We start from the raw sequence: 26,023 nt of genomic DNA, 5'->3' as shown, positions 1-26,023 counted from the left end.
GCTCCCCGCCCACCTGCCCACATCTACCACCCACCCGCTCACATCTACCACCCACCTGCTAGTTATTGCAGGACTTCCAGCATGCCCTTACAGTGAGGACATGCTGGGAGTTTTAGTCCCAACACTTTGCAGGCAGGTGGTAGATGTGAGTGGGTGCCGGGGAGCGGAGCTTTGCTAAAAGTCGCACAAAAAGTCTCACGTGCAACTTTTTCAAAATGCTGTCACGGGCAAGTTTGTAAGCCAGGCCCGACCTTGCTTACACTTGCGACTTTTTGAAGGGGTTTGCAACTTTTATTGCTTATGTGCGACTTTCGCAATGATAAATCCAGACCCCTGCAAAGTAAAAACTGAAAATTGCTTAGGTTGGGAAGATTGGTATTTTTTGCTTACCCACAAAAGCACACAAAAAATTGCTTAGGCTCACATGCAACTTTTTGTGCAACTTTTTTTAAGCTAAAAAAACTGCTTAAATCTCTTGATTAACCTCCCTCCATATCTATAATTCACACAAAAAGAGAAAAAGACAGAAGGCGCTTCATTTACAGGATTGTAACAACAATCGTTCTTAGTTTGTATGCAGCCATGTTCACCTTTCGCTATTGGGCTTGGGGCACAACTCCCATTGTAACGGAGCAACTTTCACATTGTGAAAGAAGCCTAAGTGTAGCATTTCCAGCTGATCCTGCTGCTGTGAGCTCCTCCAGAGGCTTGCTACAAAGTTTACTCTGGCACAATGATATACAATGGCCCTCATTTATTATTGCAAACCCGACATGTTTTGTCGGGTTGTGCACCAGATTCTGTCGTATTGCGCCAGATTCTGTCGCATTGCACCAGAAATTCTGTCTGCCCCAGATTTTGCGCCAGAATTTGCACCAGAATTGAAAAAACCCTGACTAACTCTCCAATTTGCTCTGAAAACCCGAAAAAGGGTGTGACCGCTGGGTAAAGGGGGTGTGGTCTCCAAAAAGGGGCATGTTCCTGACATTTTCACAAAAACCCAACATATTTACTAAGGTTTCCACATAAAATGTGGTGGATTTGAGCTGAGGAAAACCAGGCAGATCAGAGCATGTGTAAAAAAAAAAAACCTAGGGAAAGTGGAAAATGTAGGGAAACCTTAGTAAATACTGTGGGAATTTTTTTTAGGGAATTAAAACCCACAAAGAAACCTACACTGTACTCTTAGTAAATAAGGGACAATATCTGAGGTCTCACAATGACACCACCACAAAAGATGGAGCCTTCAGTTGTAGCACAGGTGTGAAAAAAGGTCCAAGCCGACACACTTAAGTGTCAACATAAAAAAACTTTTTATTTACAGAACGTATGGTTATAACAGAATACATGTTTCATTCATCTGAAACCTTAAGATGTCCAGTGATAACTGAGAGGTGCTGCATGACTTTATTAACCCCTTTCAGGACCAGGTAATTTTGGCCTTAAAGTGGCACTCCGCCTCTAAACATCTTATCCCCTATCCAAAGGATAGGGGATAAGATATCTGATACCGGGGTTTCCCGCCGCTGGGGACCCCCACGATCTCCCTGCTGCACCTGTTGTTCATCTAGAGCGTCGCATGCAGTGCCGGAGGCTCGTGATGTCCTGGCTACGCCCCCTCGATGCAAGTGTATTTGAGGGGGCGTGACGGCTGGGGCATGACCATGACGTCACGAGCCTCCGCCCCGCATCGCCAGTCATCCAGCACGGAACAAAGTTTTCTCCCTGCAACGGAAGTCTGGGGTGCCAAAGCCGAGATCGCGGGGGTCCACAGCGGCAAGACCCCATGATCAGACATCTTATCCCCTATCCCCTCCTTTGGATAAGGGATAAAATGTCTAGGGACCCCATTAGGAACCAAGGCTCATTTTTCAAATCTGACCTGTCCCACTTTGTTGTTATAACTTCGGGACACTTTAACTTATCAAAGTGATTCTGAGATTGTTTTTTTTTCCGTGCCAAATTGTTCTTAATGTTAGTGGTAAAGGTTGGTCAATGTATTCTGCATTTTTGTGTGAAAAACTCCAAAATTCAAGGAAAAATGCTAAAATTTACAATTTTTCCAAATTTCCAGATTCTCTATTTTTAAGAAAGATAGTCATACGACATAAATCAGTTATTAATTTGCATTTACAATTTGTCTGCTATCTGTTGGCATAATTTGTTACATGTTGTTTAACTTTTTTAGGACATTTACGGGGCTTAGAAGTTTGGCAGCAATTTTCAAAATTATTGAGAACATTTCAAAATCAGATCTTTTTAGGGACCAGTACAGTTCTGAAGTAGATTTGAGGGGTCTGTATGTAAGAACCCCCTATAAATAACCCCGCTATGAATACTGCACCCCTCAACATAATCAAAATGACATTTGGGAAATGAATTAACCCTTTAGGTGTTTCACAGAAATAAAAGCAAAGTAGAAGTGGAATTTAAAAATGTTATTTATATATTATTAATATTTTTTTTTTTTTGCGAATATTTTGCTCCATTTTTTCCTGCTACACAGCGGGTGCTGTATTTATACAGTATAGAATACATGTTATTTTTAGTTTGTTGTTCGGTACGATTATGGTGATACCTAATTTATATAAGTTTTTTTTATGGTTTATCCCAGTTACATCACAAAAAAGTTTTTTCTGTAAAAAAAAAAAAAAAACTGAGTGTCACCATATTCTGAGAGCTGTACCTTTTTTATTCTTTTACCAATGGAGCTGTGTGGGGTCATATTTTTTGCGGGATAAGTAACAGTTTTGAATAGTACTATTTTGGGGTATGTTTGACATTTTGATCACTTTTTATTAAAATTTTAGTGAGGCAGGATTACCAAAAAGCTGTAATTTTGGGCAAGGTTATTATTATTATTATTATTTTTTTTTTTTACAGTGTTCACCTAGCAGTATCAATGACATGGTAATTTTATTCTGCAGGTCGGTGTGATTATGGGGATACCTTATTTATGTACTTCATTTCATGGTTTCTTACTTATACACTATAAAAACCAGCGATCGGTGCTGCGATTACACTAACCGCAACACTGAAGGGGTTAACTGTCAGGATCGCAATGCAGCTCTGCTCCTAACAGTTGCGGTGGTTACCCGCCCGCACACCCGCAGTGCTGGGATCATAAATGGATGTGTATATATATATATATATATATATATATATATATATATATATATATATATATATATATACGTCCATTTGTGGCAAGTCACCGGAAAAATGGACGTGTGTGTGTGTGTATATATATATATATATGTGTCCATTTGCGGGAAGGGGTTAAGAATCTCTTATTGAACTCATTGAAAGAGAAGGGCAAGTGCAAAGAGTTCTTTTTAAATGGGGCTGGAAATAGTGTTGGGATATATACAGGTTAGATCTCTGTTTCTTCATTATTATTTTTTTCCCCTTATCATTTTTGCTTAGTCGCCTTTTTGTTTTGCAGAGCTGTAAACCTTTGTGAGTTCCACACCATTGGAAAAGTAATAAGACCATGGTGGCTGGAATACATTATTGATGTTTCTGGACATTTAGCATGACCCATTTTTGTTAGGCTTGTAGAGTAAACAATATCTGTGTTTTCCTTCATTAGCATTTTCAGTTGTATCTAAGAAGCTCAGTGATATCGATTAGAAGTCGACGCAGGAGTGCCTCTGAGATCCTCTTACAAGCCACCACAACCTTATAGCTGTGCTGTTCTACTGTGATTAAAGGATGTGGTTTTTCAGATCAATTTCAAACCCAATAAAGGTTTAAAAAAAAATGTTTGTACACTGCATTTTTGGGTGTCCTTTTTTTAGAAAGCATAATAGCTTCTTGTTGGGGAAAAATTCATTACCAGAAGATGAAAACAGTCAGCGGGATGTAATCTAGATGAAAGTAAAGCGTCTGGCTGCCAATCAATATGGCACAAAAGACGTGAAGGTCACTGGGAGCAGAGACACTTCAGATGATAATTTGATGATATCATTGTCGTGACTTGTTTAAGGGGAAAAAAAATCAAGAGTTCTTGGCTTGAGCGAAAATGACTTGAGCTAAGCAAGTCTAGTGTATAGCATTTGGATTTTAGCAATACTGTTGACGATCGGTAGGTGACCTCTTAGAAACAATACTAACAGGTTTTTTGTTCTTTTGTTTTCAAGGTGGCCTTGAAGAGCATGATCTGTCCAAAAAAAGAGGAGCACTATATCAGCTTATAGACCGGATTAGAAGATTTGGCTATGGTATTCCAACTATTTATATAAGCCTTTTAAAGCAGCATGATAGTATTTTTAAAGCCACATTAATAGTGCCATACACACTCATTATTCTAAGCAGTTGACACATGACTTTGGATATAATGGACGTTTCCATTCACTGTAGGTTATGAGCGCACAAATGCAACTGGTGAAAAAACAGATCTAAAACCCTCAGGGAAAAGTGAGAAGAGGAGAATTCCCAGAGCTGCTACATCACGCACAGAAAGAATATGGCCTGGGGGAGTTATTCCATATGTTATTGGAGGCAACTTCACTGGTAAGATACATTCTTCTAAACTAACTAAAGGATTGTTGTTCAAGTCAGAGGCCATAGCATTGTGGGAGAAAGTTGCCCCAGATAAAAAGCTTTATCTTTTTAGGATTCAACTTGATGTAGTAGTAATTCAGTCACATAAGTAGGTTGATCTACTGTATGTCCTAAAAGTATATATGGATTACTACTGTAGCTTCCTCCACTTCCCCTATTTTCTGGGGTAATAGAATACCCCTATCATAACAAATGGAATTTTTATTAAGTACTAAAATGAATTCTTACATGTATAGTTATAATGCTTTGCTTAGCAGAGACTAGGAATATACATAAACATTGACTTAAAGGGGTACTCCGGCCCTGAGACATCTTATCCCCTATCCAAAGGATAGGGGATAAGATGTCTCACCGCAGGGGTCTCGCCGCTGGGGACCCCTGCAATCTTGTACTTGCCACCTACTTGTTTGAGCTGCACGCTGAGGTGCCAGCTCACAAACAGCCGGTTGGCGACCATGGGGTGACGTCACGACTCCGCCCCCGTGTGACGTCACCCCCGCTATGCAAGTCTATGGGAGGGGGCGTGACGGCCGTCACGCCCTCTCCCATAGACTTGCATAGCGGGGGCAGGGGGTGACGTCATTATTGTTTGATGGCGGGTAGTCTGTTAGCATGACGACAGTGACGAACATCTGGGAGCATTTCAATTGTTGTATGGCAAGTCTATTTGATGCTAAATTTTACATTTTAGATCACCTTAAGACAAAATAAGAGTGTTAGAAATATAATAAAAATACTACTGCCATTTTAAGATTTTGTTTGGTGGACCCACTGCTCATGCTGCTACAGCTCCTGTTTGGCTCCTTCTGGTCCCACACCTGCTTTTATGTCCAGAAACCAGTGGCTGCAGCAATGCCCAGTATCGGTCAGTGATTAACTGAGCTGGCAGGCCCTGTTCTAAACTCTTGTCTTAAAAGAGATGAATGATGGAAGGAGCCAAATGGGAGCTGCTGTGCCGTCCTTTTCAACTAGTAAATTCGAACTACAGTTTGTTATTCAGTCATGTCATATCAGTAGACCCTATTGTCAGGCTCCCCAGTACACAATACTCTCAGTATTCCCACAATCAGTCCTGATCAGGTATGACACAGACTGCAGCAAGAACCATCTCAACAGTCGGGATGTGATGTGAGGGACATGGAAGAAGTTGGCCTCGGCCCACACAGAGGGTCAGCGTGTGTAGTATGTGTCACAATGAGAGTGGGATAACACAGCAGGAAAGGAGGGGTCTGTGACACATTTTATTAGTTAAAAGAAACAAAAACTCAAACAAATAAAACAACAACAAAAAATAAGATGAATGCTACTTAAGGTAAGATAATTCTGTTGAGGCTGCTCTTTATTATTACACATCCCGGATACATTTATGAGTGTTACAGCCTGTAAACTGTATAAACCTATCGTCAGCCTTCCCTGTTATTTAAAGTGGTCGCCATGTCTGACAAAATATAAAAGGGCTAGGTAGCTGGGACTCACAGCTTTTTATTTTGTGGGGTAGGACCCCTTTAACAATGTGACCATTTGTAGTCTGCAGCTGGGGAGAAACTAACCGAACAGACTATGACAGGCAGCAAATCTAAGTGAGACTAAACCTATGGGGGAGATTTATCAAAACCTGTGCTGAGGCAAAGTTGCCCAGTTGCCCATAGCAACCAATCACATTTCTTCTTACTTTCTTAAAGGGGTACTCCCGTGGAAAACTTTTTTTTCTTTTCAATCAACTGGTGCCAGAAAGTTAAACAGATTTGTAAATTTCTTCTATTAAAAATCCAGTACTTTTTAGGGGCTATATACTACAGAGGAAATGCTTTATCTTTTTAGATTTCTCTGATGTCATGACCACAGTGCTCTCTGCTGACCTCTGCTGTCCATTTTAGGAACTGTCCAGAGCAGCATATGTTTGCTATGGGGATTTTATCCTGCTATGGACAGCAGAGGTCAGCAGAGAGCACTGTGGTCATGACATCAGAGAAATCTAAAAAAGATAAGCATCTCCTCTATAGTATACAGCCCCTAAAAAGTACTGGAAGGATTAAGATTTTTTAGTAGAAGTAATTTACAAATCTGTTTAACTTTCTGTCACCAGTTGATTTAAAAAAAAAGTTTTCCATGGGAGTACCCCTTTAACAAGGCTTATGCAAAATGAAAGAAGGAAGCAACTTTGCCTCTGCACAGGTTTTGATGAATCTCTCCCATATGTTCTAATCTCAGTTCTTTATCTTTATTACTGTATATAAATATATATATAATGATAACTATATATTTATTTACCTGCAGTGAATAAAAGATTAGTTTAGTTTAAATATTAATGTTGGTTGCTTGGTTGCTATATTGACTGTATACCTGGAATACAGCACATGCCTGTATGTGGCCAAGATGAAGGTTAAGAGGAAATCTATTCTGGTATCATTAATCCTTCAACAGAATTCAGCCTCTTTAAACACGTGGTAACCATTATACTGCATAGTAATCCACACAGGAGATCAGGATTCTGTGACATAATTCCAGGCAGAATATTGTCAAAATAAATCAAAGGTGTGTATGTTTATGCACACACAAAATAATGTTATAATGTATTGATATAGTATATACATTGTCCATATCACTGTACACTCACACCCGCTCACATTGGCCATTGTCCACAGTGGACTCACAATTTAAATGGACCTATCATACTATTTTTAGTGTGTGGGAGGAAACAGGAGTTCCCAATGGAAAGCCACACAAACTCGGGGGGATCATACAAAATCAATGCAGATGTTGCCATAGATCGGATTTTAACCCAGGACTGCAAGGCAACAATGCTAACCACAGCCAACCCTCATTACCTTTGCCACACATCAATGCTCAATACCTCCAAATCCAACTATTGTTGTAATTCAAACCAGCTTTATGTTGGCTGAAGTGCCTGGACACTAAGAACCTCCTGGATTATTTTGAATTGTTAGGGCCCATGCACATTATAGAAAAAAATCCTTGCTTAAAGGACAACTGTAGTGGTCAGAAATCCCTGCCCAAATGTTCCCCAAACAAAAGTTATACAATTCAGTCAATTAGTCCTATTTACCTATATGCAGCCGTTTGTGAGATATTAGAGTTGCCAGCATAGCCCAGTAGTCCTGCGTCCGTCCCCTATTCATTACATTGCAGCCGCCATCTTGGGGACGGAGATCTCTTCCTCCCAGCAGTGTTTGTGCTCCCCCCCTAGCCTCTGTCAGGTCCTCCCTCTTATGCATATGCATGAGCGGGTGCTTTCTGAGGCAGCCATAGGCTCATCCTCAGAAACGCCCCTATCTGTAAGATTGAAGCAGGGGGAGAATGAAGACGTCCACAGCTCCTCCCCCCTCCCCTGCTCTGTCTACATAGGACCTCACTTATCACGGGAGGTTTCAAGTTTTCATGGGGGAAAACACAGAGCAAACCACAGAGCAGGGAGGGGAGGACGTGTGTGTGTGAAGGAGACATATTATACTGCAGGGGCTGGTGGTGTATAGACTACAGGGAATAAATATCAATAGAGGTGTTTGTGAACTACAACTCCCAGGAGACTACAGAGGTACAATAGAGGTGTTGGTGAACTACAACTCCCAGGAGACTACAGAGATACAATAGAGGTGTTGGTGAACTACAACTCCCAGGAGACTACTGAGATACAATAGAGGTGTTGGTGAACTACAACTCCCAGGAGACTACAGAGATACAATAGAGGTGTTGGTGAACTACAACTCCCAGGAGTCTCCTGATACAGTAGAGGTGTTGGTGAACTACAACTCCTTTATACACTCAAACAGCAGAAAGCTGTCACGGCATGCTGGGATGTATAGTCTTACAACAGCTGGAGGCACCACTGCAACTCCAAGCATGCACATACAGCAGAAAGCTGACAGGACATGCTGGGATTTGTAGTCTTGCAACAGCTGGAGGCGCCACTGAAATTCCCAGCATGCCCGAACAGCATATAAAATAACTGGGCATGCTTGGAGTTGTAGTTGTGAAAAAGATGGAGGGACCCCTATCAGGACAGTTTTATAGACAAACAATTATGTTTTTTTTTTACCATTTTTCCTTTCACTCTCCACTCTCCACTCTCCACACTACAGTGAGCACGGAGGCAGCTGCTTCATCACTGGACAGGAGCAGCATGGGGGAGGGGGAGATGAGCAGAAGGGGAGGGTGTATGCATAGGGAAGGGAGATGTGGGCGTTACAATATAATAATTTGCTCGGGGGGATAGAACAGGGGGAGGGCAGTAGCTTACAGGAAGTAAGCACAAGGCATGATGGGAGATGTAGTTTTATTTTCACTTCTCCTCCGTAATTCGTGTGCTGATAACGGGAGAAAGACTGGGCCAATTTTGATGGGGGGGACATCGTTGGAAAGGTCTTTCAAAGACCTATTAAATGAGGTAAAAAAAAGTTTTTTTGCCCAGCACTGCAGATGTCCTTTAATTTCCTTGCGGAATCGGTGCCAACTGGAATTGGCTTTTCTGATTAACATGCTCATTGTTTCAACAGATTCAGGATCCTCGGCAGGATAAGGATCCAAGCAATAGTGTTGGCTATATTGCAGTGCTAGCACAGTAATAATTTCCTGATGCAAGTACCCATTTCAGTGTTCTGCTACTCAGAATGATGCCTGCCATATAGCAGTGGCCATAAAATACTCACATAGTCCTCTTTGTAGGTTATTTGCTTCTATGGAAGTGACCTTGCTAATGTCCCAGCATAATTATACCCATGTTAACAAAACCCATTGTTTGTCCAATGGTCCCGCACGGCTCTTTACTCCATACCTAAATTGGACAACCAGCAATAATATTACTATTGCTATTACTTCTTGTGTCAGTGTTCACATATGTAATCTTTGTTTTTTGTGGGGTATACATTGTCTAGAATATTAGCTGAACACCGATCATGACATAATTTTACACTGTTACATTAGTTCTCCACTGCCTACTAAACTATACTGTACTATTAAAACATGGTTTAAAGGGAAGTTGTCACCTGAGAAAAATACTGTAATGTCTGAAAAGGTGAAAAGACTAATTTGTATCTTTTTATTCCCTTGTATTCCCTACTACTAAAGCAGTTTGGAGCCCTCTTTTACTTTTTTCCACTAAGTTTAGAAGTGTGGGGTATACATTAGCACACAGCACATGTAGTGTTTGCACACGTACTCTGTTAGAATACAAGTGAGTACAAAAATAAATGTTTAGAAATTCACAATTGGCATCTTTTGACCTAACCATTGCAATAGTTTGGGGAGATTATCTTTGGTGACAGATTTTCTTTAACATAAATGTTTTTATTCCCTTTTGCATTTTCTCTAGGAAGCCAGCGAGCCATGTTCAAGCAGGCCATGAGGCACTGGGAAAAACATACCTGTGTAACCTTCATAGAGCGCACTGATGAGGAAAGCTACATTGTGTTTACATATAGGCCTTGTGGGTAAGGAATTATGATCCATCTGTGTCTTTTTTTATTTTAATTTGTACTTGTACTAAAAAAAATACCAATATCAATATGTATTCTGTCATGTCATAGTCGTGGTTATTCATATGTCCTGTCTCACGTAAAAAAAAAAAATCAAAGCAAGAGGAAAGGTCGATGTCATCCACATGGTGCTGTTATCACTTTAATGGTCACTAAGCTTTCAACAAATTTCGATTATATAAATGGTAAAAACTAACATACGAAACTTTGTAATATAGCTTTTAAATAAAATGTCCTTTTACTCCACTTGTCAGGCTGCCCCTCCCCCAGTTAAATTCATCATACAATTTTAAAAACTGTTAATAGTCTGACAGGATTGTGAGGGATCTAATCAAGGGTATGTATAATGGAGTAGGGAGAAGGAGTCTGCAGTAAAGTGAGGTAGGGGCAGAGAGAGGCACAAAGATTGGCTGCAGAAGCTTGCATTAAGTATTCTATATCTTATAACCCTAATGCTTGATTTACAGCTCACACTGCCCAGTGCGTCTGTGTAATGTTCTCCATGCTGTTGCTACTTCTGATGGTATTCTATAAAAACACAGAGGGGCAAGATCCTCTTTTCTGCCTTTTTTATTTGCTTTTTTTTCTTTGCTTTACAAGGATCCGCTGTTGACATCTGCCATATACCACAGAGCCTCTTGAGAGGCCTTGTAGAGTCCATGACTTATAAACTTAAAGATACTTTGGAAGCACAAGTTTAAACAACATAAAATGCTTAATTGGTTTTATTCGTATATCTGATTTTATATATATATATATATATATATATATATATATATATATATATATATATATATATATATATATAAATTTAGTTGTAGCACTAGTTGTAGCACAGATGTGATAAACTCCATTCATATATTAAATACAAGTAGAATAAATGCCTTATTTTCTAGAGAAGAAATGTTCCTGTTTACATAGTTCATAAGGTCGAAAATAGACCAGAGTCCATCAAGTTCAACCTATAACCCTGATGAGTCCCTACTGAGTATATATAGATCTAAAATCCATAACCTGTAATGTTATTATTCTCCAAAAATGCATCCAGACTCCTTTTAAATTCTTTTACAGAGTTCACCATTACCACCTCCTCTGGCAGAGAATTCCACAGTCTCACTGCTCTTACAGTAAAGAACCCCGTCTGTGCTGGTGTAGGAACCTTCTTTCCTCTAGATGTAGAGGATGCCCCCTTGTTATAGATACAGTCATGGGTATAAATAGATCATGGGAGAGATCTCTGTACGGCCCCCTGATATATTTATACATAGTTATTAGGTCGCCCCTAAGCCTTCTTTTTTCTAAACTAAATAACCCTAATTCTGATAATCTTTCTGGGTACTGTAGTCCTCTTATTACTCGTTTTACCATGGTTGCCCATCTTTGAACCCTCTCCAGCTCCACTACACTGGTGCCCAGTACTGTACACAGTATTCCATGTGTGGTCTGACTTGTGATTTGTACAGCGGTAGAATTTTTCCTTGTCGTGGGCATCTATACCCCTATTGATGCACCCCATGATTTTATTTGCATTGGCAGCAGTTTAAACCAGTCTGTTAAAACTCATATGTAATAACAATATTAATGTATTATTTATTGAATGTGGGTGAAAAGGTTAAGAATGTAGATTAAGAATTTTAAAGCATGTAGAAAATGAAAGCTTATTTTTCTGCTATTCATATCCTATTAACACTAAGCATATGTGCTAGCTCCTCCACAAATGAATGGAAATACACATTATTATTATCAGTAAATTCCAATAGTGCGTTTTACATGGTGTCATCCTTCTTTAGACACTTAAAGGGGTATTCCGGGTTTATACATCTTATCCCCTATCCAAAGGATAGGGGTTAGGATGTATGATCGCAGGGGTCCACCGCTAAGGACTACGTGGTTTATTAAGATGAGGATAGCCATTTTACAGTCAGTGAGTGAGGAGTTACATGAAAACTCAACCTGTAGAAAAAAATTATCACAGTGTAAGAGTTTGGAGGATTTGGGATTTAAAGGAGTTCCGGGAAGGATCTAAGAGAGGTCATTAGAGGCAAATAGTGGAAAACTGAAAAAAAAAAAAAAAAAAATGAAGAAATAAATAACTAAAAATAGAGAACTATTACTGATTGTTATGACACATTCGGAAAAGAAAGAAAAAAACAGCCAAAATCTGTTTAAAAATCACTGACTTACAGATCATTGTGGTTTCACTGATAAAGCAATTGTACTTGAGCTGTGTCACATCCACTACTCATGAACCTAGTCTTTTCTTATTTAACAGTAGAGAGCCTGAGCATAAAAAATGCCCAGGGCAACATTGACTTCAAATACAGCTCTTAGAATGGCATTGGCAGGTAAAAGATGGCAGATTTGGACTTGTTTTTTTATTTTGTTTTCCTACCCTGCACCAGAAACCCCTTTTTAATACATTCCTCTTGAATTTAAAAAGACCTACAATTTTTAAATACTTACATTCTTTGCACATGAAGTGCATACATTCTTGCATTCTTGACCCATCGTTCTTCTGACCATTAAAAGTCAGAAAAGGATTCAGAATTTGTATACTGCTATCTTTAGAGAAAAAATCTTTGTCCGTATGTGCTGCACACATGCTTTAACTTTTCTGTTTCAATCTGATGTTCAATCTGATCACAGCTGTGTCATGTGCAGCAATAGTTAATGGTATGGTTATTTCCATCTGTCAATATATTTTAATTTAGAATATAGTATGGTAATAATAATATTTTCCTAATTTACTTACTACCGGTACAATGGGGGAGATATATCAAAACCTGCCCAGAGGAAAAGTTGCCCGTAACAACCAATAAGCTCGCTTCTTTCATTTTTAACAAGGCCTCTGCAAAATGAAAGAAGCAATCTGATTGGTTGCTATGGGCAACTGGTCATCTTTTCCTTTGCACAGGTTTTAATAAATCTCCTCCTATGTGTTTGTATTATCAATTCTGTTATGTGATGTAAAACTGGATTTTGTCTATTTATTATGATTTGATTTGAGTCAGGCTGGGAATTTGGTATATCAAAACGTGCTATCTAAATCTTCACTAAGAAGAGCCACCTTGAGCATGGTTGGTTTAAAGGGGTTGTCCAGCAAAATAAACCAACCTTGTATGTTGTCAAGCAGTATAATAAAGCAACTCTATAATATAATGTTCCTAGCCATAGTGCAGAGATCACCCATATCACCTGTGCCCTCTCTCTTGTAAGGTCACAGGTTCTAAATGCAGAGAGCTCCTACTCCCCTCCTGTCAGTGCAGGCTGAACCAGGAAAGGGAAAGCTGGTATTTCTGCTCATTAGATAAGGGAGCAATAAGCCTGTTCTTAGTCACATTAGTTGTAGAATTAACTCTCTGCTGCCTTATCTAATGAGTTAATATTCTAATGAGCAGTAGTACCAGCTCCCGCTTCAAATCACTGGTTCTAGCCCCTGCTAACAGAAGGGGATGGAGGAGGAGGAATGTCGGAGTTTACAAGGAGGACAGTACAGCTGATATGGAAGATCTCTGCACTATGGCTAATAACATTAGTAATTTGCTTATTTATACTTTTTGACACCATACATGCAAAAGCAGCAGTACATCACTACTTGGTGTATACACACTGCAAGTCAGTCTGCATTCAGATATTCACAATCTAGCATACTCTTGCTGATCACATGGGGATGCCGCTGGGAGCAGAGAGGGGATGTATTAGCATGTCAAGTGTGACATTTTGGAGGCTCCACCTTCTTCATCAGACATAAGCACTTGGTAATAGGGTCCTTTGTACTCTATACAGATAAAAACAGTATAGTGATAACTATAACCCATTAAAAATAAAGAAATCTGAGATTTTTAAAACCAAAAAGGGCACATTTGCATATCCTAGCAGTCAAAGCAGTTCTGCTAAATTCCTGTCCATGGGCACTTCACATGTGACTCCATTATTGTGGCGCATATGTTGAAATGCCTATGTGGTATTGCACATGTTGGACATACCTTAAAAGCAGAGAGGCTCTACCTCAATGAGCATAAGCCAGCTATATGTGGCTATAGAGAAAAATACAGAGGAAAAAGGAAAAAAGATAAGAAATTTGGGGAAACCAGTTGTGCAACATTAGTTGAGCAGTGCTAGAAAGTGTTGTAGGAGGGAGTCCTGAGTATTTAGATGAAGAAATTTTAAGCATAAAGAAAGTGGAAGCTTAAATGAGTTTTATTGTTATTTATGATTGGCCTATCCTTAAGCTATCTTTAACTCATCTGTGAGGGTCTGACCTGTGCTCTTAATCTGCTGTTTGGAGAGATCATAGCACTGTGGGCCGCCTGTGCAGGAGTGCCATGATTAATATTTATGAAGTGGGTATTTTCCAAGAACAAGCAGTACAGCTGTACCAGTGCACCTTGGAGCTACAGAACACCCTGAGTGCACCAAACCCCCCTAATTTACATGTTTAAAAATTTTGGCCATGTCTCGGGGTCTAAGGAACGGTAAAAGCAACTGTAAAGATGATTGTAATCAGTGTAACCTTCACTATTAATCTATAGCAGGATAGTGCGGGTAACGTTGAAGTAGGTTTTCCTTTAACCTCATTTTTGTCAGTGATCTTCAATTCAAGATCTTCCTAACAAGCATTCAGGGTTACAATTAAGCAATTGTTATAAACATAAGTAGTTATATGTGACCCTGCAAAATGGTATTTTTAGCGAAACATCAATACATTGCACAGTGTTCTCAGAATTGTTGTTGCTATGTTACAATGGAAATCTGTGAGTGTAGCAGATGTGTCCTATAATAAATTATTCAAATATTTGGTCTGTTAATAAACTTAACTCCTTTTTCCTCTCAATCAAAGTTCTCTCTGATTAAAATCTCTTCTAGGGGTTAAGGTTATGTTCTTTCATCTACTCCACAGGTGCTGCTCTTATGTGGGTCGAAGAGGAAATGGCCCTCAAGCAATATCAATAGGCAAAAACTGTGATAAGTTTGGAATTGTGGTTCATGAGCTGGGTCACGTGATAGGCTTTTGGCATGAGCACACCCGACCAGACCGAGATGATCATGTGACTATTATCAGGGAAAATATTCAACCAGGTAATTCTTTGTGGGCCATTACACATTTTGTGTGTGTGTGTTATTATGGTCAAGTTTCTTATACGGTAAACAAATATTCCTTTTTCAAGTGTATTGGCTTTGTTGCTTTGACCTTTTGTACAAGTTACATATTGTTTTAAATCCTAGGCCAGGAATACAATTTTCTGAAGATGGAACCAGGAGAGGTGAACTCTCAAGGAGAACCATATGATTTTGAGAGCATCATGCATTATGCAAGGAACACCTTCTCAAGGTTGGAACCTCAGGTTATAATTTTTGACTTTTAATTCCATATTAATTTATAGTTCAATATTTTTTCTGGTTCTTGTGGTGTGCATCGTATAACCACTTGCCAAATGTTAGTCAAAGTATCTGTGCAAAGTCTAAATAGCCATTGGTGCTTTCTTTGGCGGTTACTGAGCTTGAACTATTAAAATCTTGGCCCATGATGGTAAAGGTGCAGATGTCTCCATAACTCACAACCATTTTACCGTACTGGTCGGCTGGAGACAACTGTCTTTTTCTAGATATTTGTATACAGTTTTTTCTAGATATTTTAATACTGAGCCTTTTATCATAAAGTTATTAGTCTTTAGTTTTTTTGGAGTCATTTTTGAGTTTGCAATTTTTTTTTTTTTTTTTTTACTTTTAAAGGGGTACTCCGGTGGAAAACGTTTTATTTTTTTAAAGTACTGGTGCCAGAAAATTAAACAGATTTGTAAATTACTTCTATTAAAAAATTTTAATCCTTCCTGTACTTATTAGCTGCTGAATACTTTCAGTACTTTTTAGCAACTGTTTGCTATAGAGGAAAATCTTTATTTTTATAATTTTCTTTTTTGTGTTGTCCACAGTGCTCTCTGCTGACACCTGATGCCCGTATCAGGGACTGTCCAGAGCAGGAGAAAATCCCCATAGCAAACCTATGCTGTTCTGGACAGTTCCTGACATGGACAGAGGTGTCAGCAGAGAGCACTGTGGACAACACAAAAAATAAATTCAAAAAGTAAAGAATTTCCTCTGTAGCATACAGCTGCTAAAAAGTACTAAAAATATTTTTTAGTAGAAGTAATTTACAAATCGGTTTAGCTTTGTGGCACCAGTTCATTTAAAAAAAAAAGAAAAGTTTTCCACCGGAGTACCCCTTTAACAAAGTAAGGTTGGAGTTAAATCACCTCCTCTAAACTGTACCATAACAGTGTCAGCGTTTAAGGTGTTGTATAATGAGTTTTATCACACATAAATAGTAAATCCACTTTGTGTATATTAGTTTCAATAGCAAGACTTCACGGATCTGACATCTGCTTTAGATTACGTGATTTACTATGTGTTTATGTATGTGACCTGCAGAGATACATGTCTACACACAGTTTAGTTTATTAGCTATACAAACCTCAGTAGAATATTTGTTATGAAGATGAAGGTATAGATAGGTTTATTTAGCCAGAATATTTTATAGTGTTAATAGTTCATTAATATTAAATTTCATGTATAATTGTTACCGCTAATAATATATTATTTTAAACATAAAAATATGGTTGACTAGTTAATTATATCCTAAACTAAATAGCTATTCTAGAGGTCAAATAAATATGGGGGTTTTTCATACTACTGCTAGAGATGAGCGAAGTTACAGTACTTCGATTCTGCATGAAGCTCGCGGCTCGGCGGTTGCTGACTTTAGCCTGCATAAATTAGTTCAGCTTTCAGGTGCTCTGGTGGGCTGGAAAATGTGGATACAATCCTAGAAGATCCACCTTTTCCAGCCCACCGGAGCACCTGAAAGCTGTAATATTTATGCAGGCTAAAGACATCAACTACCGAGCCGAGAAGTTGTTGACGAATCGAATCACTGTAACTTTGCTCATCTCTAATTACTGCCATTCTGACAGTCCCCGCTGCTCTCCTCTGATGTTTTGTTACTGCTGGATATGCCTGCTTATCCAATCACTGGTTAATGGTTAAAGGGTTTGCCTGCTTTGACAATGATGTATTGGGAATTTGTATAGTGTAATGGGTCCAATAATACAAAAGCCCAAAACAAAACCCTTTTACTTTTTTTTTTTTTTTACATTTTTTATACTGAATAAAATAATTCACGTTTTCCCCCAGTCTGTTGTCCTAATGACAATGTAAAAACAGAATTTTATACATTTTTTGTAATTTTTTTTAAAAAGGGAAAATTTAGCATGGACATAAGTATTGAGACACTTTACTATGACACCTGAAATTTAGCTCTGGCTCCTCCCAATTCAGGTGATTGGACAGGATTTTGAATGACACAGCCCTGTCTATATAAGGTCTCACAGCTGACCATGCATAAAGCAAAAATCAAGCCATGAGTTGGAAAAGACTGCCTGTAGAGGTCAGAGAAAGGATTGTGTAAAGACACATATCTAGAGGAAGGTACAACAAATATTCTGCTGCACTTAAGGTTAAGCACAGTGGCCCCCATAATCTTTATTTTGAAGAAGTTTTAAGATAGGTCTCTTTTATTGAGCTGAAGAAGTTTTAAGATAGGTCTCTTTTATTGAGCTGTCTGCCCCACCAAACTATGTAATCTGGTGGAACAGGGCCTTCATACTGAGGTGTCCAAGAAACCAATGGTCATTTCAGCTGAGCCCTAAAGATCCTGTGTGCTGATGGGAGAAACTTCCAGTAGGTTAACCATCACTGCCGTACTCCATCAATCTAGGCTTTATGGCAGAGGGGCCAGGTAGAAGCCTCTTTTCAGTAAAGGACAAATGAAAGCCCACCTAGAGTTGGCAAATAAAGGACCTAAAGAACTGGGAGAAACCATTTTCTATGGCCTGATAAAAGATTGAACTTTTTGGCAGCAGTTCTAAGCATCATGTCTGGAGGAAATCGGGCACTGATCATCACCTTCCCAATACCATCCCTACAGTAAAGCATGGTTGTGGCAGCATTATGCTGTAGAGGTCTTTTAACCCTCAGGCTGGAGGGTTTGGCAATAGACTGTAGGTTCACCTTTCAACAAGGCAATGACCCTAAGCCCACAGGCAAGACCACACAGGAGTAAGTTCACCACTCCTGTATTGAACATCTCTGAAGAGACCTCCAAATTGTTATCTATCAACAGTCCCCATTAAACCTGACAGATCTTGAGATGATCTGCAGAGAAGAATGGCAGAAAATCCCCAAATACAGGTGTGCACACCTTATGGCATCAGACCCAAGACTTGAGACTGTAATCACTGCCAAAGGTGCTTCAACTCAAGTACTGAGTAAAGGGTATGAATACTTATGTCAATACAATATTTTTTTTTTTTTTATTTTTTTTCAATAAATTAGCTAAGATTTCTAACGTTCTGTTTTCACTTTTTTCTTTATGGGATACTTAACGCAGAATAATCTGAGAAAAACATGATCATATAAGTAGAATTGTTACTTTTTTACTTTTGGTTAATGGCAAAAAATGTAATAAATTCCTAATCGTTATAAATCTCTTCAATAACATAGAAACTATATACTAAATGGGGTTAAAGGGGTACTCCCATGGAGAAACTTTTTTTTTTTTTTTAAATCAACTGGTGCCAGAAAGTTAAACAGATTTGTAAATTACTTCTATTAAAAAAATCTTAATCCTTCCAGTACTTTTTAGGGGCTGTATACTACAGAGGAAATGCTTTTCTTTTTGGATTTCTCTTCTGTCATGACCACAGTGCTCTCTGCTGACCTCTGCTGTCCATTTTAGGAACTGTCCAGAGCAGAAGAAAATCCTCATAGCAAACATATGCTGTTCTGGACAGTTCCTAAAATGGACAGCAGAGGTCAGCAGAGAGCACTGTGGTTGTAACAGAAGAGAAATCCAAAAAGAAATGCATTTCCTCTGTAGTATACAGCCCCTAAAAAGTACTGGAAGGATTAAGATTTTTTTTAATAGAAGTAATTAACAAATCTGCTTACATTTCTGGCACCAGTTGATTAAAAAAACAAAAAAGTTTTCTACGGGAGTACCCCTTTAATTTAAACACCCAAATCTCATCTGTCATTTAAGCAGCAGTGCTAGAACTGTACGTAATAGAACTGATGATTCTTTTTGTGTGTGTGTCCTATTTTAGGGGTATGTTTTTGGATACAATTCTTCCCTCCCGAGATGAAAATGGTTTGCGACCTTCTATTGGGCAGCGCACAAGACTCAGTGCGGGAGATATTGCACAGGCAAGGAAGCTGTATAGATGTCCAGGTACAAAAATGAATAGCAACATGTATTATTCAGCAGCTTCTTTAAGTATTTCCAGAGTTCAAAGGTGAATGAATGTAAATTGGGTACAGGCGCAAAGGTTCCAGCACAGTCAGCCAAACCAGCATGTCTTTAAAGTGTGTAACCTTTGCTAGCATTTCACTTATCAGCTTTCTTTATTTCTTTCACCGTTCTACAAAGGCAGCAGGATTCTACTTGTAAAACGTATTATCTAAATCCATAAAACCGTATTTCAATAAAATGGATACCGTCCAGTACTGTCATTTTGGTGGTTTTCCAAATCAAATACAATTTTCTTGCAAGTAAAAACACTACCTATTGCTTACTCAGAAAGCTTACTAAACAGTATATGAACCATTTTCTTAGATGCGATGCAACATGTTTCTTATTAGATGGAGTCATTTATTAGACCAGAGGCGCAGTGACTTACCCTGTAGTTAATTTTGAAGTTTGATTGATTGGATTTACAGCTATTGATATCGTTTTTCGTTCTATTATATATGATTTTACTTTATATGTTGTGTATACAGTATATTTTGTTAGTAACTCAGGTTTATACACGTATTATGTGTTTTTATCATAAGGGTATGTTCACACTGAGGAATTGGGGCAGAAATCAAGCAGAAATTTTCTGCTTCAAAATATTATTACTTTTCCACAAGAACTCAGAGATTTTGCGCGGAATTTTGCGTGGAATTGGTCCGGAAATTGCACGAAATTCGCGCGGAAAGGCAGGTTTCATGCGGAGGAGGAGTATCAAGTAGTTCTCTTCATAATTTTTTTTTTCAGGCAGAAATTCCGCGCGGAAATGCTTCTGACTGAAAAAAAATAATAACATTGATCTCTATGGTTGAACGACGCTGATTCCGCCTGAAAGAAAGAACATGTTCTTTCTTCACGAGGAACAGACTTCCCCGTCAGAATTCTGCTTGAGGAAATTCCTCAGTGTGAACTGAGGGGCAGAAATTCTGTACCACTCTATGGGGATTTCACTGCTGAATGATTTGGAGAGGAAAAAGCAAGCAGAATTATTCGTGGAAATTCCTCTCCATTTCCTCAGTGTGAACATACCCTAACTGATCAAGTGGTTACATGGCTTTCTGCAGTGTTGTGCTATTGGGAAAACAATTTACACACCAGAAATGACCATAACATTACTAACCATTGCAAAAGTACAAGTAATAATAAATAAAGCTCTATATGGAAACAAAGATGACCTATAGACAAAAGCAAGTAGTAGGACATCAAGGTGCAAGGGCATACATACTGTAGAGACAAACCATGTGACTGCTATTGGGTCCTTGGGGATAGGTGCTACTTTCCCACTGTTAGGAAATTTTCCCCAGGGAACTGCATTGTCAGCAAATAAAGGGATGGAGAATTGACATAAAGCTTATGGAAAGCAAGGGGAAATAAACACCAGACCTTTTTATTCTATAAGGCAAACTTAAATGGCATTATAGGAGGCTTATTACATTTTTTTTTGCTAAATAGCCCCCAAAGATCAGGTTGGCCGTCACATTCATGTAGCCTTGTATTGTTGTATTTTGATCACCAAACACCAGCGATGCAAAATATTTCATCTGCTTATACAAATATAATAACTATGTGTGTGTTTTTTCAGCATGCGGAGAAACTTTACAGGATTCTACTGGCAATTTTTCTTCTCCTGGATTTCCAAATGGTTATCCTTCATACACTCATTGCATATGGAGAATATCTGTGACCCCAGGAGAAAAGGTAGTTTATTTATTTGTTTTTATTTATGTATTCAGCATTCTATTTGATCAACTTAACAGTTAGAGAACCACCATACCCTCAAAGTTTAATTTTCCTGTTCCCTGATGATCTGGAGCTCACTGTGGCTGTCATGGAAGACTGCTGCTGCAACCTGTAGCATGCAAGGATGTGCAGCATTTTCCTGCACAGGTTCCTTAGCAGGTCAAGACATTTTTTTTTCTTGGAACTGCGTGAAGACCCCCAGAGACCTCAGTATTTGCAAGGAGCATATAAGTGAAATGTAATGCTATTGATAACTATGCACTGTATTTTATGTATTTTTTAATTGTTGATTTGTCTCTTGTATGCAGAATCAAGCAACTTTCCTAGTAGTCTTCATTGGCCTTTTTTCCACCAATTAGCTGCTGCTCAGAGAACGAGAAGTCTGTTAGATGGACATTCTGTTCTCTCAGGCAGAGAATATATATGAATTACATAGTAGCCCAGATAGTTGATGGGGAAAGAAAACTAGAAAGTCTGCAGAAGAGAATCATATGTGCCGTGTACAAGTATAGTCAGAAAATAGAGCTTACAAAGCACACTGTATAGACTGTAGAAGCAACAGTAAGCAAAATGTTTAAAAAAGGCCTAAGAAGAAAGTGTTATTGTGGACTATATTACGAATAAATCAAGAACAAAAGGTGTCCATGGCCTTTAAGGGTCTGATGGTTGCATTGATTTTGGGCAAAAGCCAATATTCCAACTTTTGCCTAAAGTGTCAATATCAATAGCCTGTCTTGTATGTTGATGGAACGCAATGGTAACAGTGTAAATCATGACCAGTAGTTTGGTACAGAATACATGTGAACACAACAAATGATGCGGAAAACAATTCCAAGTGTAAGAGGAAAAGTGTTAGGTCACATATACTGGCTGTATACCTTGATCATCATTTTCTGACAATGATTATCCATTAGCTTCCTTTATCCCCATGACACTCAATGGTATTTTTTATTTTATTTCCTGCAAAATATAGTGACAAGATGCATTTAGCCTTGTTTGAGAAATTCTTTAGATCTTTCCCAGTGTACATGCCATTGTACCGTTTTTAAAGACCCTGTCAGCATTTTGTTTTGTGAACCCATTTTAAGAACTCTGTTGTTGCGTTTGATCAGTGTAAGGAATTGATAAAGCTATAACAATAAAAGATGAACAATTCCTTTGTTAAAAAATTTAATTAATTAATGTTAAAATTCTAATGTTAACAAATTCTGGAATGTTAAAAAAACGAATTGACTAAAAGATTTTTGTATTAATACACAGCTTTAAGTGGCTAAAGCTTGCGTTTGCTGTTCAGAATGAACAAAAAATAATTTTTAAAGATCCGCACAGTTCCGCTGTTGGCATTTGACATAGCTTTTATTATAAGTATGATTCTAATATTTCTTAGCTGCTGATATAGCTGTTTACTATACCTCTGACAAGCCATCTCATATAGTCTTAAAATAACTTGCCAAGAAATTGCTCTGTCAAGGTTAATGAGATGCAGGACAAATTACATTAATTGAAGCTATAGTGCAGTAGCGGAATTTGCTTATGTGGCCGATTCTCTGCTAACTTATCTGACAAACATTGGCAACGTGTTTACTATAGAGACTTGTTGTAATATCATCTTTGAACTGCTTGGCTGCAGCAGTGAATATTGCTGGAAAAGCTAATGGAGCATGGTTGTGCCTCATCCTATTTTCAATGAGTAGTAGAAAAGGAAAATATGTAATGGGTTATTTTTAAGAGTTTAAAGAGTTCAAATATATTGTATATTGTTTATTAATCAAAAGATTTAGAAAACCAAATATATTTAGTATATTGTATTGGTATATTTCTAGGCTTCTATATATTTTTCCACAGCTTGTTAAATATTTTCATGTTTTATGTTTTTGTGTGGAATCTTTTAAAACATTTTTTTTTTGGTATGATTCGTATTTCCTGTCCTCTATTGAATGAACCCTATCCCTTCCAAATGATGTTTATACACTTCGTTGTTTACCAGAAACAGCGCCATACTTGATTGTAACTGTACCTGGTACTGCAACTGAGACTTTTTCACTGGAATGGGACAAAGCTGTTTTGAGCTGCAGTAGTCAGACTGCAACCAATCTGATATTGATGGCCTTTCCTTAATAATAGGTAAACATTTAAAGTAAAGGAAGCATGATAAAACCTCCCATAGCTCTAAAGACTGTAGTGATGTGATAAATATGAATGATTGTATCAATTTTGTTTTAATGGTTTCGATTATTTTACAGATTGTTTTAAATTTCACCACTATGGATGTCTACAAGAGCAGTCTCTGCTGGTATGACTATATTGAAGTCCGAGATGGCTACTGGAGAAAATCACCATTGCTGGGTTAGTGCTTTGTACCTTTTTGCCTCTGTTGTATAGTAGTACAGACTCTATACCACAATATGCATTGGATTAATGGAGTAATCCAGAGATCCTGAAAGACATTTTTTTCTCGGTTCCTTACTATGTTCTTGCATAGGGAATAGTTTCAAATTTACATACTTGTATTATGTTAGAATTTCCACATTAAGGGCCTATTCACACGTACAGTATCCTGCACATATTTGATGCAGACTCAATAGGGTTTTCCTACTTAGTACCCCACCTTTTCACCTTTTTAGTAGTGATGAGTCTTGCCCAGAAATATGGGATGGCAGTCTGTTGCACGACATTCCATGTACACATTCAGGCTCTGTTGGCTAGAGATGACCTTTTACATGTTTTATACAATCATTGAACTGGTGATATTTTACAATGTTTCATCTTCACATTTTTGCATGTTTTATCGTGTAATTTTAGTACTTTCCTGGTGGTTCAAAGTCCTGTATAATTGAAAACTGTAACATCTGTATGGTGCATTATCAAAGCTACATAATCTATTTGTAGTAATTCTTCTATTATTATTTATATATTTGTCTGCTTCTAGGAAGGTTTTGTGGTGATAAACTTCCAGAGGTGTTAACAACAACAGACAGCAGAATGTGGATAGAGTTTCGAAGCAGTAGTAACTGGGTTGGGAAGGGATTTGCTGCAGTGTATGAAGGTAAGAAAATATTTCTGTACTGTACATGGATATACAAATATGAAAGAAGTTCACCTAATATTATTTAAAAAAAATAAAAGAAAAATATGCTCCCCCACCACAGCCATCCATGCGTACATCACTTCTTGTTTCTAGAATCATCTAGAAGTCTATCCATTTTATACAGTTTAAGTCCATGTAGTCTTTCACTGGGTTACCGCTTCTACTACTTTTTTTTTAGAGTACATAGATTGTAAATCACTTTCTATTTAAACTCCTTGGGGGACTATTATCAAAATCTGTACAGAGGAAAAGTGAACCAGTTGCCCATAGCAACCAATCACATCTCTTCTTTCATTTTTAAAAAGGCCTCTGAAAAATAAAACAACCAATCTGATTGGTTGCTATGGACAATTACACCACTTTTCGTCTAACCAGGTTTTAATGATAAATCTCCCCCCTTGTCTCTGGTGCCTCTTGTGCTGCCCCTAACTTGCAGGACGAGCAACACTACATATGTTGATCCTGTATTTTTGATCCCCTGGTGCGATCACCTATAGACATGATCCCTTCCTCATTCACTCACAGAGCACCCTCTCACCCACTATGACACTATAGTGGCCTTTCAGTGGGTCTTGGGCTAACAATCCTAGTGCTAAACTTACAAGAGAGTAATTTTGTAGATACCAGCTCTTTTATGAACAGCTGCTTAGGTTAAAGGGGTACTCCACTGGAAAACATTGTTCTTTTAAATCAACTGGTGCCAGAAATGTAAACAGATTTGTAAATTAATTCTATTAAAAAAATCTTAATCCTCCTAGTACTGATCAGCTGCTGTATGATCAACAGGAAGTTCTTTTCTTTTTGAATTTCCTTTCTGCCTGACCACAAGTGCTCTCTGCTGAAACCTCTGTCCATTTTAGGAACTGTACAGAGTAGGAGCAAATTCCCATAAAAAACCTATCCTGCTAAAATGGACAGAGGTGTCAGCATAGAGCACTGTGGTCAGACAGATGGGAAATTCAAAAAGAAAAGAACTTCCTGTTTATCATAAACAGCAGCCGATAAGTACTGGAAGGATTAAGATTTTTAAATAGAAGTAATTTACAAATCTCAAACAATAATGCAAATAAGTCCAGCTCACCACCTGGTCAGCTGTGTTACGGACACGTGTGGACCAAACATCTTGGAAACTGAAGAAAGAAGGTAACGTCCAGCACAGCGGCATACACGTAAAAATGTATTTCTTTATTCAGGCTTCATATCGACATCAGTAACAACGGGAACAGACAATGGAGTGACGCGTTTCAGCGGACGTGTCCGCCTTAGTCATACTACATTTACAAATGATCCATCCGGACTATATAGGGGAGAAACTCGACCCACATCAGGTGAAAGCACCTGTCCCAGATAGATTGAATCTCCACCAACAGAGTCCAAGACTAACAAATAGACAACAATGCTAGTATAAAACCAGGTGGCTATTTTCCACTCCCTTCCTAAGGTACATAAAAATATTTTTCCACCTCCTATGTGACCTATAGTCGCAGGTTTCTCATCCCTTAACGAACGTCTGTGTGCATGGGTAGATAATATGCTCCAACCTCTAATAGGCAATATGCCGGGTTATATTAAGGACACAACCCATGTATTGCCCATGATAGAACACATCACATGGCAGCCAGACTTTGTTCGGGTGACTGCCGATGTCACTTCCTTATATTCTGTCATCCCCCACTCTAAAGTTAAGTTGGCCCTCGAATGGTTTCTCCGAACTTATTCCGCTTATCCAGTTGATTTGCAGGAATATATTATATTATTGGTTGAATATCTGCTAACTCATAATTTATTTGT

General features: G+C 38.4%; 1 protein-coding gene across 3 annotated transcripts in view; it reads left to right on the top strand.

The window, feature by feature from the left end:
- The window catches only part of TLL1 (tolloid like 1), a 148,215-nt gene that overhangs the window by 97,807 nt on the left and 24,385 nt on the right, over window positions 1-26,023 (top strand). For all 3 annotated transcript variants that reach the window (XM_056561152.1, XM_056561143.1, XM_056561162.1), the window contains 9 exons: window positions 4,143-4,223; window positions 4,363-4,515; window positions 9,896-10,013; window positions 14,959-15,137; window positions 15,285-15,390; window positions 19,220-19,344; window positions 20,987-21,102; window positions 23,388-23,490; window positions 24,074-24,190. In XM_056561152.1, the coding sequence (XP_056417127.1) occupies window positions 4,143-4,223; window positions 4,363-4,515; window positions 9,896-10,013; window positions 14,959-15,137; window positions 15,285-15,390; window positions 19,220-19,344; window positions 20,987-21,102; window positions 23,388-23,490; window positions 24,074-24,190 (1,098 nt within the window). The remainder of the gene's footprint in view (window positions 1-4,142; window positions 4,224-4,362; window positions 4,516-9,895; window positions 10,014-14,958; window positions 15,138-15,284; window positions 15,391-19,219; window positions 19,345-20,986; window positions 21,103-23,387; window positions 23,491-24,073; window positions 24,191-26,023) is intronic.

The sequence above is a fragment of the Hyla sarda genome, chromosome 1 (assembly GCF_029499605.1).
Source record: "Hyla sarda isolate aHylSar1 chromosome 1, aHylSar1.hap1, whole genome shotgun sequence".
Lineage (NCBI taxonomy): Eukaryota > Metazoa > Chordata > Amphibia > Anura > Hylidae > Hyla > Hyla sarda.
This window is presented reverse-complemented; position numbering and strand designations above follow the sequence as displayed.